Source organism: Artemia franciscana, chromosome 5 (assembly GCF_032884065.1).
Source record: "Artemia franciscana chromosome 5, ASM3288406v1, whole genome shotgun sequence".
NCBI classification, from domain to species: domain Eukaryota; kingdom Metazoa; phylum Arthropoda; class Branchiopoda; order Anostraca; family Artemiidae; genus Artemia; species Artemia franciscana.
In genome coordinates, this window is record NC_088867.1 from 49,991,281 (window position 1) to 50,006,028 (window position 14,748).

General features: G+C 34.2%; 1 protein-coding gene across 1 annotated transcript in view; it reads right to left on the reverse strand.

The window, feature by feature from the left end:
* The window catches only part of LOC136027545 (DNA polymerase alpha catalytic subunit-like), a 76,121-nt gene extending 61,693 nt beyond the window's left edge, over positions 1 to 14,428 (reverse strand). The window contains exons 1-4 of the mRNA XM_065704898.1: positions 14,336 to 14,428; positions 10,265 to 10,465; positions 3,555 to 3,718; positions 1,970 to 2,076 (exon numbers count right to left, since the gene is read on the reverse strand). Coding sequence (XP_065560970.1) covers positions 1,970 to 2,076; positions 3,555 to 3,718; positions 10,265 to 10,465; positions 14,336 to 14,354 — 491 coding nt within the window. The 5' untranslated portion in view covers positions 14,355 to 14,428. The remainder of the gene's footprint in view (positions 1 to 1,969; positions 2,077 to 3,554; positions 3,719 to 10,264; positions 10,466 to 14,335) is intronic.
* Positions 14,429 to 14,748: the final 320 nt, after the last annotated feature.

Sequence of the window (14,748 nt, forward strand, 5' to 3'; positions counted from 1 at the left end):
ACAGGATTCAAGTTGTTTTTTTTACCAAGATTTATAGATTACCCAAGCAGAATTTATTACAGAACCTAGTTTTGTTTTTCCGTTACAATCCCTTTTATTACGCTTACTCTTTGTCAGTTTGATAATTTACAAAATTACTAAAGCATGTCACAGCAAAGAAGCAATCGAGTCCTGTAAAATTCCAAACAAATGAGTCACTATAGCAGTCAATAGGCATTTGATGGGTAGAAACACACACAAAAAAATCATAAGTATCCTCTTATACACTGATAACGTTTTCTAGCCTTGGATAGAGGATCCCCAAACATTCCAAATCATTATATTTGCCTTAAAATGTATTTACAAATGCTTGTATACTAAAGAAATGTGCAATTATTGTACAGTCTTATCTGGATATTGATTTCTTAGCTGCTAATTTGCAATTTTTTCAGAGAGATTGTTTCGGACCAATTTCATAGGAGAGTGCAATTTCCTTGGATCCCTACCCTCCCCTCCCACATGTGTGCAGGTTTGACTGGGATGAAAATTTGATCTCTCCCCTTGTGCACGCAACTTATGAGCCCATAATCTATTGAAGACAGTGTTTATTATTTCTTTTTTCTTCGTTTTTTGACATAAGTTATATATTTAGATAAGAGATTTACCCAAGAAAAAATATTTTGGACGCTCAAAGGTTTTAACCACTTTGAATGTTTATCAAGTTTATATTAGTTGCAGAAACAAAAACATGGGTGGAGATCTACCAAAGTAGCAGTTTTTGAAAAATCTTCCAAAGTCTAAACTCAAGAATGATTAGGACAGTGCCTTTATGAAAGGATCAGATTGAAATTATAAAAGTAAATCTACTACCGTTCAAAAACTGAAGTAACCAGTACAAGTTGCACCAGGTGCCATGTATAAAGGGTGCCACAACTAATTTTTTTTCAGATCATTGCACTAGTTATTTACTAGTTCATTCATAATTTTGAGTTGGATGGTGAGGACCTCAGGTCAATATTCTCCCCGGATACCAACCACCCTGAGAAAGCCCGATTGAGTTTTATCAGTTCTTAGCTATGGCAGTTAGGGGGGGGGGTAGTTACGTCTTTGTACATTTAATTTTATGCTTAAATAAACTAGTTTATATGTTTTCTCCCTGTACTTGTCTTATTCCTAGCCTCTTACAATGCCTTCTGTTTTTTGTTGTTGTTTTTTTTTTTTTTGGGGGGGGGGGGTTCGCTTGGCACTCCATTTGTTTAAACAGATTAGCCAAAAATCAAGGAATTTCCCAAAGTTAAAAACTAATTTTGATTCGTCATAGGTAAAAAAGAATTTGTTGGGCCAAGTTCATCTTACCCATCTCCCCCAATCCAGTAATTTAAGGATGTTAACAAAATTTTTTTTCAATACTTCACACATTTCGGACGCTTTGAAAAGCCCCCCCCCCCTAAAAAAACTATACATGTATTATCTGTAAAAATTTGATTTTGTCTGCCCTCATCTATCATTTGTTCAAAACAATGTGCGTGTTGGTGATTAATTGAAGATATACTGCTATTCTTGGCAATTCAATAATAACCACCTATATTGAGTAGCTTGTCTATACAATAAGAACTATGCATAAAGAACATTGCTTCATAAGATAACCAACGACCAGTGATGTTACATTTTGTCTCCTCTCATCTATCATTTGTTCAAAAGAATGTGCGTGTCGCTGATTAATTGAAGACATACTGCTATTCTTGGCAATTCAATAATAACCACCTATATTGAGTAGCTTGTCTATACAATAAGAATTATGCATAAAGAACATTGCTTCATAAGATAACCAACGACCAGTGATGTTACATTTATCTCCTGAAAAGCGTCACAAATCAGTAGTTTGTCCCACCTGCCACGTTGAAGTTCTTCGGCCAGGTTGTAAAACTTGGCATAGTGAACCAGGGTCAACCCCATCGGTACTAGTATATAAGCCAAAGAACAATCTTACCTGGAAGAATAGTTTGATGTTTGTGATCTGTTTGGCGTGTGATTATCTTCTTCTAATTCTTTCATAAACTCATCAAGAAGATCATCGTTATCAAGTTTGGCTTCTTTCTACGAGAAAAAAAAAATATAAGAAGAATTGTGAATCTTAATAACATTTTAATTGCTTTCAAATGACTAAGGTGTTGTCTTCTGGGTTTCTTTGTTATAATGTATGCTTGGATACACTAGGATGAGCTTCTTTACAAAGAAGAGAAAATTTTACACTTTTATAAGAAAAACAAAAAGCTTTAAAATGCACGGGAACTTAGCTTTATTTGTAATATTGCTTATCATAAATGAAGTTAAAGCCATTTTGATTAAACTTCATTAATGTACACTTTTCTTTCTTTCGCCTCTTCGGTTTGGTAATTGTGACAGCGTTCCTCAACGAGCTCTCAGATTTGGAATTTTTAAAAGAACTTGAAGAAGTATACTACACTCCTCTGCATCAGCTTGGCTTAAAGCAAGGGACCAGGTGTACCACTGCCTTAAGCTGGTCGCCAATATCTTGGATGAGGAATGGTTTTCCGAAGAAAACCTCGCCCTGGTCGAAGACAACACTAGATGTGCACTCGAATCACTTATGAACGTTGCATAGTCTCTAAAGCTGGTAAATGTGGAGAGAATCTAGCTGTTATCGATCCTTTTAAATCTATATTTCAGACAACACATCCGACTGAAGCTGCCTCCAGAAATGGATCTCCTCAATTCCACACAACTGACTTATTCTTGTCAAGAACCCGTCAAAGATATCGATATCCATAACTGCTGACTCAGTCCTCGGTCAACCTATCCGTGGTATGTTACGCAAATGACATCTAGAACCTTAGTCAAACCTTCGAAAGATAACTGAAATTTCCAAAATTCTTGAAGCTGAACATCCAGAGTTGGCTTATAATTAAGGACTTACAGAAAGACCTTTTAACTGAGAAAACCATTCATGGGTGTCTACGGTAGTCCCTGGCTCTAGATCTCCCATCTAGTTGATACCCTGACTCATCTTGGTTTGCCGAAATGTTAGTCAATCTGCCGCATTGGTAATCTTCTTTCTGAACAAATAAGGCGGCGAATTTCCACATTTTACATGTTTTACGTAATAGCTTCATCTTCCTCTATGGTACAGAAATTCTCAAGTTATTCCAAATTTTGAAAGTTGCGTATCCAGATATTACTGTCGTTAGCCAAATAGGTTAACATAATTGGCAAATTTTTCAAAACCAAAATAAAAAGGTCCTATCTCTCCTAGTCCTTTGAATTACTTTTCTTGGTTTGGTTCTACAGCTTTTTATCCCTTTGTTTACTCTTCTGCTAGTTGTTTTTAATTTAATATTAGTTTTTTCCCTTTCCCTTATGTGTTCCGACACATTTCAACAAATAAACAAAAAGATCACATATTCAAAACCTAGCACTCAAGTAGAAGTTGGATCTCTGTTCAATCGTATCTACAATTAGAGCGGGTATCATCTCTTATGTAATTCAAAGTCGACATAAAAGTAGTTTTACTAAAAAAGGAAAAAGAAGGAAAAGGTAATAAAAGTGTCACATACTTCCTTCTTTTTGGGCATTGTCATGAGCATATTCTTGATGTTTCCCTTCTCTGACTTTCCAATAGACCGTTTGACTGGCTTTTTGTCTTTTGCTTTTGCGATACTTTCATCATCAAGATCATCATCGAATATCTCTCTCCCATCTTCAATATAGCCAAGTCCATCTGGATCAAAAAACAAGAAAATCAGGTCCGTAAAAAACTAATTCATTGATCAACACAGTAAAACCTATCTTTAAATGTATATATGAATATATGTTCATACAGATATTTTATAGAAATTTTGTTTTGATGCCAATTTTTTTCACCATCTTTTTAGTTCATTGGATTATATCTTGTTGTTGTTTTTTGCAGTTTGTTTTTTGTCCTGTCTGTTTCTTATTTTGGGCCCCGTAATGCGAATTCAGCCCATCTGCACTCCTGATAGACAGTTTTTGAAATAAATATTTTACCCTATTTTAAGAAAAAGAGCGAGGGGGAGAGAGATTCTTACATGGGGGAGAGAGATTTTAGAGCCACCAAAAGCTGAGTTTTAAACAATTTTTTTTTTAGCAAATTCCCTTTCGAAATTATTATCGAGTCAATATGGTGGAAGAGAAACCCGCGACCCACTTGGAAGGAGAAGGGGTCTGCCCTCAAATCATAATAGCTGGAGGAAATAGTCAACAATCGTCTGTTTTTTCCTTCTTAGTTTTTTCAAATAGTGTGTATACTGTGCAATCATATGGTTTTGTCTCCTTGTGTTCCCCTTGTTGAAGTAGGCATGGAAGGTACATGTTTCATCTTACTCCAGACAAAACCATTTCATTCAAAGGGACTTTCAATGACAGGTGAGGTCATCGCCTGTGAGTCCAGGCAAATTCAGTACCCCTTTTTGAACATAAATCCAGTGGACATAAAAGCTCATATAATAAGAACAATCTCAGCTGCCCAATTGCCTTCAAAGTCCTACGGACAAGGTCAGTCATAAATCTTTCAAAACCTTTCATTTGGGATCTCCAATTGCCTTCAAATGGCACATAAGACTTATAGACTATTTAAACTACCCTTATTCCGCCCTTATCTACCTTAGTTCTGCCCTAGGATGGATGGATAGTAGACTATCTATCAACAAGTGAAATGACATCATTTTTATACAATTGTGAAAAAGGCTTATGCCAGTTTGCCTGTCACTCAGACTATCTGTCTTGGCTTTTTCTTCAGTTAGTCATGGCTCTCAAGTTCTTCATCACAGTTCATCAAAGTTGATTATAATTCGAAAATCAAACATCTTGCTACTGAAGGATCTTCTCCAAATAAATTCAAGCGAAAATTAGCAGGCCTCGTCCATGTATGAACATAAGCAACCATTAAGAAATTTGTGCACACCTTTTAAGTTTGGTATTACGGCAATTAAAAATTTTAAAAGTTCGACTATTTGCAAATTCTAAAACAATGGCTAATTATGACAAAAGGCAAAAAAATACTAAAGAAGAGAGAAACGAGGATAATACGAGCCAGTAAAAAACGTAGACTATACTGCAAATATTTCGGTCAAGACCTCCGCTTGACCGTCCTCAGTGCAGGATAATAAAATAACAATTACTGATAAAAATCCAAGGACAATTTAAAAAATCAAACCTTAAAACAAACACAAGAACTAAAAATATGACGAACCTTTCAATGAAACGTTCAAAGGGTAACTGAATAAAACATAAAACTGAATGGCAATTAAATTTTTAAATTTACACAGAGCATTTTTTAAAGCTAAACACTTCTCAGGTAAGACGCCGTCACAGATTAGTTTAGGTTGCAAAATATGACTTTATTGATTTAAATAAGAACGATCAGAATTAATTAGTTCATTATAGATGGGGCTTAAATTGGTTTCTCCAGTGTCTCTATTGAGAGCTACCTTTCGGTGAATGTGCTTTTTTATCTCAACTGCTTCCCTGAAAACTTACATGAGACCTTTAACGGGGGCAATAATGAAGGTGTTGTCAAATAAAATGAAATAGTATGGATTGTCATACACATGTTGAGCCAAGGCGGAATCAAAAGTCTCGGGCGTTTGGCGTAACTTCATAGTTTTGTCGATTGAGGACCTGTGTCCCGATAACCTCTCCCACAATCACTGGTGGGTTCTTCCAGCATAGAAACAGCCACAAGGTCAGGGAACCCTATAAACACCACAGACCAAAATGGGGCTCGTTTTATCTTTGCCGCTGTTAAAATAGCTCTGAATTTTATAGAATCTTTGAAGGTGACATTTAAGTTATGTTTTTTTCAGAATTCTCTGCAGTGTGTCACTTAATTTGTGAAAATAGGGTAAAACAGTAAAGACTTTCTTATCAACCACTAAAGTGATAATATCTGTTGGAAGTCTTGGCGATGATGAATCTTTTTCTGCCTTTTTGTTTTTTTCCAATGATGGATTCCAGTAACTTGATGGGGTATCCATTGCAAAATAAAATGTCCTTCAGATAATTCAATTGTGGGATTATATGAGCTTCTGAACATACTCTTATTACATGATTGACTAAAGATATAACTACTCCTCTTTCTACGCAAGGAGGGTGGTTGGAAGAGAAATGCAAATACTTATCATTATCTGTAGGTTTTCTATAAATTGAATATTCAAGGCTGAGAGATTTATCGAAGATTATGACGTCTAGAAAAGATGGTTTATGATTATCTTTTTAGTTCTAAGGTGAACTGAAAGTTAGAATCCATAGTGTTAAGATGAGTCAAAAAAGTGTTAAGTTCTATCTCTCCATGATTCCACAGAGACAACAACATCTACAAACTGGCCCCCGAAACGGTGTTTCAGAGGAAATGCATTCAAAGAGAAGGTTTCAATAAATGCCATGTAAAAAGTGACCAAAAAAGGTGAAAGGCTCGTACCCATTGGGAGACCCATGATTTGGGTGAAAAACTGATTATTGTACCGAAAATACAAGGAAGATCTATCGCAAAGGCGAACAATACGCATAATGGTTTCGATGTCTAATGTTTTATACATCCGGTCAATATTATCTTTTAGTTTCTTTTGAAGAGCAAATTCACACTTTCTAATATTACATGAAGTATACCTAGAAATGGCATCAAAACTGGCCGAAATTGTGTCTTTTTTTATATCAAGGTCTTTTATCTTTTCAACAAAGTGAACTGAATTTTAATGTAAGAAGTTTGTGTCGACATAAATGGACAAAAAATTGCAGATAACCATTCTTCCAGTCTGGAAGATGGAGAACTACAAGAGAACACGATTGGGAGCAAAGGAACTCATCTTTGTGGATTTTTTGAGACCATAAAATTTAGGAGCAGAGTATCCTTTAGGATAAAATATTTTGTACATTTGTGGAATAATGAATCTTTCAGTTTGTAAAATTCCCAGCTCTTTTCGTACTTCACGGGTGAACTTGTTGGTGGGGTCTGAATCTACAGTTTTATAAGTGTGAGCGTTGGATAAAATATCTGTAATTTTTTTTTATATGAGATTTTGAAGTATTATGTGACTAATTAATTCTGGTCGCTTTTATCTAAATCAACAGAGTCATATTTTGCAACCTAACCTAATCTGGGATGATGTCTTACCTGGTAAGTGTTTAGCTTTTAAAAATGCTCTATATAAATTAAAAAAATTGGATGCCATTCAGTATTGTATTTTTATTCACTTACCCTTTCACCCTTACATTGAAAGGGTCGTCATATTTTGGTTCTTGTGTTTGTTTTAAGATTTGATTTTTATATTATCCTCGGATTTTCATTAGTAATTTTTATTTTGCTATCGTGCACTGAGGACGGTCGAACGGAGTTCTTGGCCGAAATATTTGCAGTATAGTCCATGTTTTTCATTGACCCGTATTATCCTAGTTTCTGTCTCCCTTATTTTTTTTTTTTTTTCGTTTAGTAAATTCAAATGTTGTATGGTTATTACATGATGCAGCTGTGTTTTTTTTTTTTTTTTGCTCTTTTTACTTTTCTCCAGACAGGGGACAGCTTCTTTGGCGGTTTGAGTTTCGGCTTAGCGTTTCAATTTACATGCTTTGTGTTTAAAAAATGGAGGAACTTGGCGTTGTTGAAATGCTTTTTGAGGTGAAAAGTGCAATAAAAGAGGACTCGGTTTGATTAATGTACAAAAAAATAGGGGAAAGTTCAAACAATTATGTATGAAACGTGGAAGATCAAGGCTTCCGTTGCATGATGCAGCTGTGTTTTTTTTTGTTTTGTTTTTTGTTTGCTCTTTTTACTTTTCTCCAGACAGGGGACAACTTCTTTGGAGGTTGGAGTTTCGGCTTAGCGTTTCAATTTACATGCTTTGTGTCCAAAGATGGAGGGACTTGGCGTTGTTGAAATGCTTTTTGAGGTGAAAAGCGCAATAAAAGAGGACTCGGTTTGATTAATGTACAAAAAAATAGGAGAAAGTTCAAACAAATATGCATGAAACGTGGAAGATCAAGGCTTCCGTTTTTGTAACTATTTTGAACAATATTAGAACTTATCACAGAGAAAGAATGGCTACTATGAGAATTTAAATTTAAAATCAACAAAAATCATGAAGGAATGAACGTTGCGGTTTTTTTAGAATCAGAAGTTATGAAATAATTTTGTGTAAACCTTGTTATTTTGAGACGGAATCAGGGCCAGATCTAGATTTTTTCCTGTGGGGGTTAAGATTTTTCTTTAGAGTCACCTCATCATGGCTGTAAAAATATTTGAAAAGGGCACAATTGATTGAAAATTAAAAGTTTTAGTTGCCTTTTTTAAAGTTAAAATTGACTTGATTTTGACCTGCACACCTCTCTCTCTTGTTCTTTTCCTCCAAAAATGTCCGATTGAAAATTATAGGTATTCATTTTGTAAAATAGTCCAGAGGTCAAATAACTACTCCTCATAAGCTGACATAACCCCCCAGAGATCCTTGGGCAAGGGCTGTAAGTTTGGGAGTTGTCCATTGCTAATGCATAAGATTTTTTTTATTGGAATTAATTAAAAAACAAATTTTCCAAAAAAAGATGTGTTTCAAAGAAAAAAAAAATTAAAATTAAGAACTACAGAAATAAATGCCTCAAAACGATCAGAAACTACTATTATAAAATAAATAAGACCATGAACAAACAGATATTGAAATAACTGACTGCATGAAACATAAAGATCACAGACACTAGTTTAGATGATTAAACAAACCTTAAAACGAATAAATATTAAATTTAATGTTCAAGTTATGCGTCATTTGCGTTTTATCAAAAACTCTAAGTATTTTGAACGTGTGGTTTAGTTTTTCAATGACAAACCAAAAAAAAAATCACTATAATAATCAAGATGACTGGAAAGAACTGAGGCTAATAAATTCAATATTCAATATACAATATTGATTCTAGGAAATCAGAACACATCAACATACAACTCTGTATCTTCAAGTTACAACATTGTTTATTGTATCCAAAATAAGACACTACAAAAATATAATGCTGCATTGTTTTGCTTTTCAATGTTATAAATAACAAAATACAATATTGTGCTTTTTGCTTTTCAATATTCTGAATAAAAAGGATGTTCATAATATATTCTTTTTTCTGTAAAGCACAAATGTTCCAATAGGCTTTTGACCTTTTACAGTTAGGGGATCAGGAAGAGGGCAGTAGCCAGACTCCTGTTTGTAGTAATTTTTGTTCGTTTTGAGTTTGGCTCAAATATTCATTTTAGTTTTTACTCGCTTTAAGATTTATTTTGTCATCTAAATCAGTATCTGGTATTTTTATGTTTGATGTAATCATATATTTTAATTTCTGTTGGTTTTGGGTTTCATTTACTCATTAATAGTAAATTGAGGAAATTTTTATCATTGCTGGAAAACAATATGCTAGGATTGACAATATTACAGCATTATTCAAGAACATAATATTTATTGCATAAAACAAGCAAATCTCTAGCACAGCCTGCTGCAGCTAACATCACTATTATTATACAAAGGAGGTGAGCTGGCGCCTCCCTGCCTAATGCATTTTTATACAGAAATCAATACTGCAGGCTTATTAGTTGGAACAAATGACACGAAAAAGTTTATTTTTTTACAGAACAAGAGTCTAGGAGTTATAAAAATCAAACTGAACAGGTCACATTGATGAGTACTTAGAAACAACTTTGCATTTATGCCAGAGTTGAAAGCTTTCTTGCCATCATGTGCATTCAATATACGTTTTTCTCCCTTTTCATCACAATCAAACAATAGATATGCAAGCAAACAATAGACCTGCTCTCTACTTAGGCCTGTTCGTTTGATACAAGTTCCTTACAAGGTTAAGGAAAACACAGGAATACAATACATTTATCTCTGAAAGTATACATTCAGAGAATCTCTAAAATTATTTTCTGCAATAGACCGGCTAAAGAGACAGAATAAAAAAAATAGCCCAAGCCTCCTCCCCCACCCCAAAAAAAAGACCTAAACAATAATAAAATAAACCAACCTTAATAAGAAATTCACTTAGTTGAAGATACAGAAAGTGTGTTTCATGTCTACAGACAAAAATTGGCATATATTTTATGATATTTTTGTAACTTTCTAAAAACCAGGGAGGCCCTAGATCCATCCAATAGGACCTATTCCTCTTTATGCAGAAACAAATTTATTAAAGGCCCAGGAATTGCCCCGAGGTCAATTTTTAGCCTCACAAGCAAAGGTATCATATTAGAAAACTGAAAAATACAGCAAAAAAATTGGCTTACCATCATCATCAATGAAGTCTTCAGATTGTCTTTCTTGCACTCTCTTGAAATATTCTTTTTCCTCAACTTCTTCATAGACATTTTCAATATCACCGATTTCTGCCTTGTGTTTCTGACCTTTTAGCTCCTTCAATTTTTGTAATGCAGAAAGTCTAGAGCCTTTATCTTTTCTTTGTCTTTTAATTCTTCCTCCATTATTTTCTGAAAAGCATAGCATATGTCATGTAAGAAATACCATAAAGTCATTCTAATCATTTTTACTTAATGAATATTAAGCTAATTTAAGAAACTTAATTTCTTTACAATCAATTGAATTGAAAGAAGATAAACGCAATGCATGCTTCTTAAAGCCAAGAAAGCATTATTTCTGACAGTAAAATCAATCTTTAAATGCATATATGAATATATGTTCATACAGATATTTTATAGGAATTTTTCCTTTGATACCAATTTCTTTTCACCATCTTTTTAGTTCATTAGACTATACTTTGTTTTTTGCAGTTTTTTGTCTTGTTTGTTTCTTATTCTGGGCCCCATAATGCAGATTCGGCCCATCTGCACTCTTGATAGACAGTTTTTGAAATAAATATTTTACCTTATTTTAAGAAAAAGAGTGAGGGGGGAGAGTGATACCTACATGGGTATGCCTGGAGCCACCAAAAGCTGAGTTTTAAACAATTTTTTTTAGCAAATTCTCTTTTAAAATGACTCTTGAGTCAATATGGTGGAGGAGAAACCCATGGCCCACTTGGAAGGAGAAGGGGTCTACCCTCAAATCATAATAGCTGGACAAAATAGTCAACAATTGTCTGTTTTTGTTTTTTTCTTTTTTCAAATAGTTTGTATACCATGTACACATATGGTTTTGTCTTCTAGTATTCTCCTTGTTGAAGTAGGCATAGAAGGTAAATGTTCCATCTTATTCTAGACAAAACCATTTCATTCAAAGGGACTTTCAATGACAGGTGAGTCCATCACCTGTGGTTCCAGGCAAATTCAGTACCCCGTTTTGAATACAAATCCAGTGGACATAAAAGCTCATATAATAAGAACATTCTCAGTAGCCCAATTGCCTTCAAAGTCCTATGGACAAGGTCAGTCATAAATCTTTCAAAACCTTTCATTTGGGGTCTCCAATTGCTTTCAAATGGCTCATAGATCTCATAGACTCTTTGAATTACCCTTATTCCATTCTTATCTACCTTAGTCCTGCCCTAGGATGGATGGATAATAGACCATCTATCAACAAGTGAAATTACATAATTTTTATACAATTCTGAAAAAGGCATTTGCCAGTTTGCCTGTCGCTCAGGCAAATAAGTGAATTTCTTAACAAGAAACTCACTTAGTTGAAGATACAGAAAAAGTGTGTTTCATGTCTGAAAACAAAAATTTGCATATATTTTATGATATTTTGTAACTTTCTAGAAGACAGGAGGTCTTAGATCCATCCAGTAGGACCTATTCCTCTTTATGCAGAAAGAATTATTGCTGAAAAATATGAACAGCAGATGTGTTTCCACCCTTAATTAATTCAGTCGTTCTGTTAATCAATTTCACAAGATTCATGCAAAATGTATTGAAGTATCATATCTGAGCTGTTTTACAATCATGGTTGGAGAGCAGTGGGGATTAAACTAGGCTTAGTTTTCTTTTTGCTTAACACTGCTCATTCTCAGCAAAATAATCCTAAACCAAATACACTTTAACATTTCATGAGTCCCCAGCTTATTTTTTAGCCAAGTGTAACAATATCATGATTATGTCTCTGTCCTAAGGAACATGGCAAAGGCTTTGGGAGAATATGGTATGAAAAAGGGAGTTAAAGAGTCTTAGACCTATATTATCCTGATTTGAGTGTCTTAAATAAAAATGTTAGTGAAACTAATAAATTTGAAAAGAAGCTGCTTAACCAGGAATAAGTTAGGGTGGAAAGGCCATGTTAGGTAGCAAGAAAAAAATGGTGAAGTGAACAGCTTCACTTATCAGTGCCTTGCCAAAGATGGTTAAAGTAGAATAACCAAGGTACTGAGTGTGTTTTTTTTTTAGTTAAAAAATTTCAGGAGAATAAGAGGATGATTCTACAAACTAAAATTTGAATATTAGAAGCCAAGGCAAAAATAGTGGTTATGCAAAGCTCTGGAACATTGAAAGGCTGAGTGATACTTATCTTCTTTTTGTCTATTAACACCAAATGTGGTAAGCTTTACAAAGCTGCATTAAACAGTATAACAATAATCCAGACTTTGTGACAACATGAACTGTATGTTAAAAGAACAATCAATTTAACAAAAAAAAATCAAAATAGATTGTGATGCAACCTTGCATGGATCTCTGTAGAGACTAATTCATTTTTGAAAGACTAGATTGTGACAGAAACAACTATTTCTAACAGAAATGCACTGGAAGTCTTCCACATGTGGAGGAACAAAAAGTTTTGGCTCAATCTTTATGGTGGACATGATAGGTATATTTTGTGTTGGTGCAGACAGATACTATTATATTCTTTAAAATTGAAGAAATGAGTTGACAGGGTATTATCAATATTTGAAATAACAACATAAAATGCATCTTTTATGTCTGCTCTCTCAAGTCAGAACAGAAGATTAGGCAACTATAGTCTCTGCATTTTCTGGTTTTGTTTAAGGTAAGTGTGTACTAGCCCTATATTGTGCTTTCTTTACTCTTGCTCTATCTTTCTTATTAAGGGGATAAATTACTGATGAGCACTCAAATATTGGATTAACAATAGACATACAAAGTGACATTGATGAACAAAGTTTAAACTTACAAAATGTACAATTTAGACATACTGATAAATGGTAATTAATTAAGTTAATTGTTTTCAAGAAAAATTGTTTAAGAAATAGTTATAGGTACTGCTTTGACTGACCATATATCCAGAAATAAACTGTAAAAAAAAAGAAAAAAAAAGAACCCCTAAGTGGCTAGACCACATTTTGTGGATGAAGGATGATACATTGTGCTTTTTGACTATCCATCTGGGACTAAACAAATAGCAGATTGCCCACAGATGGGGTGGGTGAAGGTCATGAGGCAGGATTTAAAGGTAATTAAACTGAATGGGAGGGGAAGGGGGCAAATGCTGAAGCCCTGAAAATACTGGATGGAAGACAACTGTATTGACTTCAGGTGGCTTGGTGCTACAACAAGTAGCTAGCAGCAGTAGCAGTATGATTGTGTAGTAGCCATTCATGAGGAAATATATATTTAGGCAATAAAAAACTATAAAACTGTTATCAATGTCAAAATTTAAGCAATATCACAAATTTTAACAACTATTTAAAAAATTATAAGAGGCAATCATTATACACATTGGCTTCTTCTAAAAAAAAGAAGTAGCCTATAATCTTAACCAAACTTCTTTCAATTGAGCATATAGGTTTGGCTTGACTTTTTAGAGTTTTAAAAATCCAGTCAACATTATCTTGGAGAAGCAAGACAGTACTTTCATGAAAGGGTTTGATTCCTGTTGCAACTTTAATGCATGCTGCAACCCCCTTTTGGCAACCAAAGTTAAAACCTGGTACAAATGAAAGCTCAATACCTCACAACTATAGATCTTTCATTCTAATAGTCCTACTTACAGGGGCAACAATATGTAGCAACTGTATTGTTATACTTGATTATGTTCCAAATACAATTAATTGAAGTGCTACTTAAATGCTTAAAATCTATGTATGAATCTTGTCACATGGAATAACTTCTGGAATTAGGAATCCCTATTTTCTGATGTGCCAGATTTTATAAATTAGATCAGAGGAATGGAAAACACAAATGGGTAAGTTTGAATTTCCGAAATTCCAAGTCTTTGAAATAAAGAAACTCAGAAGGGTCTAGTCTCCCAAAAGTAAAGAAGACAATATGCAAGATTGTCTTCTCTAGTCCAAGCAACCTGAAACAGGTTGCTTGGACTATAGGAATGTGGTTAAATAAGCAATTATCTGCCCTTATGCAGGAAAATAGGTGTGAAAAAAACTAAGGTAATTAAATTTGTATAGAAAAAAAAACTCATGAAAACTAGAAGCCCGTTTATCTGTGGAAGCTTACCACTGCTGCAAGTATCCATTCTACAAAGTTTTCCAAATCCCGCTATTTTTTATTTTTGAATTTGACGCCAAAACTTTAAGCAAGCCATTTCTTTCAGACTGTCAGTTCCGAAAACGTCATAGTTTTTTGTTAATTCAACGACCTATAGGAACTTCTTGTAGAACTGAAAAATTTTACAAGTGATTAGTGAGCTTCTAGTGCTTGTATATACTTTCAGTTGCTTACTATACTTTTTGTTCTAGATGCCTGGCTTTTAAATAAAATAATAATTTAGTCGAACTCTACATGGTGTCAGAATTGCGAAACGAAGCCACCAAGGATCGACTGGGATTCAGCTTCCCTTAGTGATAAATGGAAACGCTTTGGACAGCATGCAAAAGTTATGTTTTTGGATACCCTGTCTGGAAAGAAAC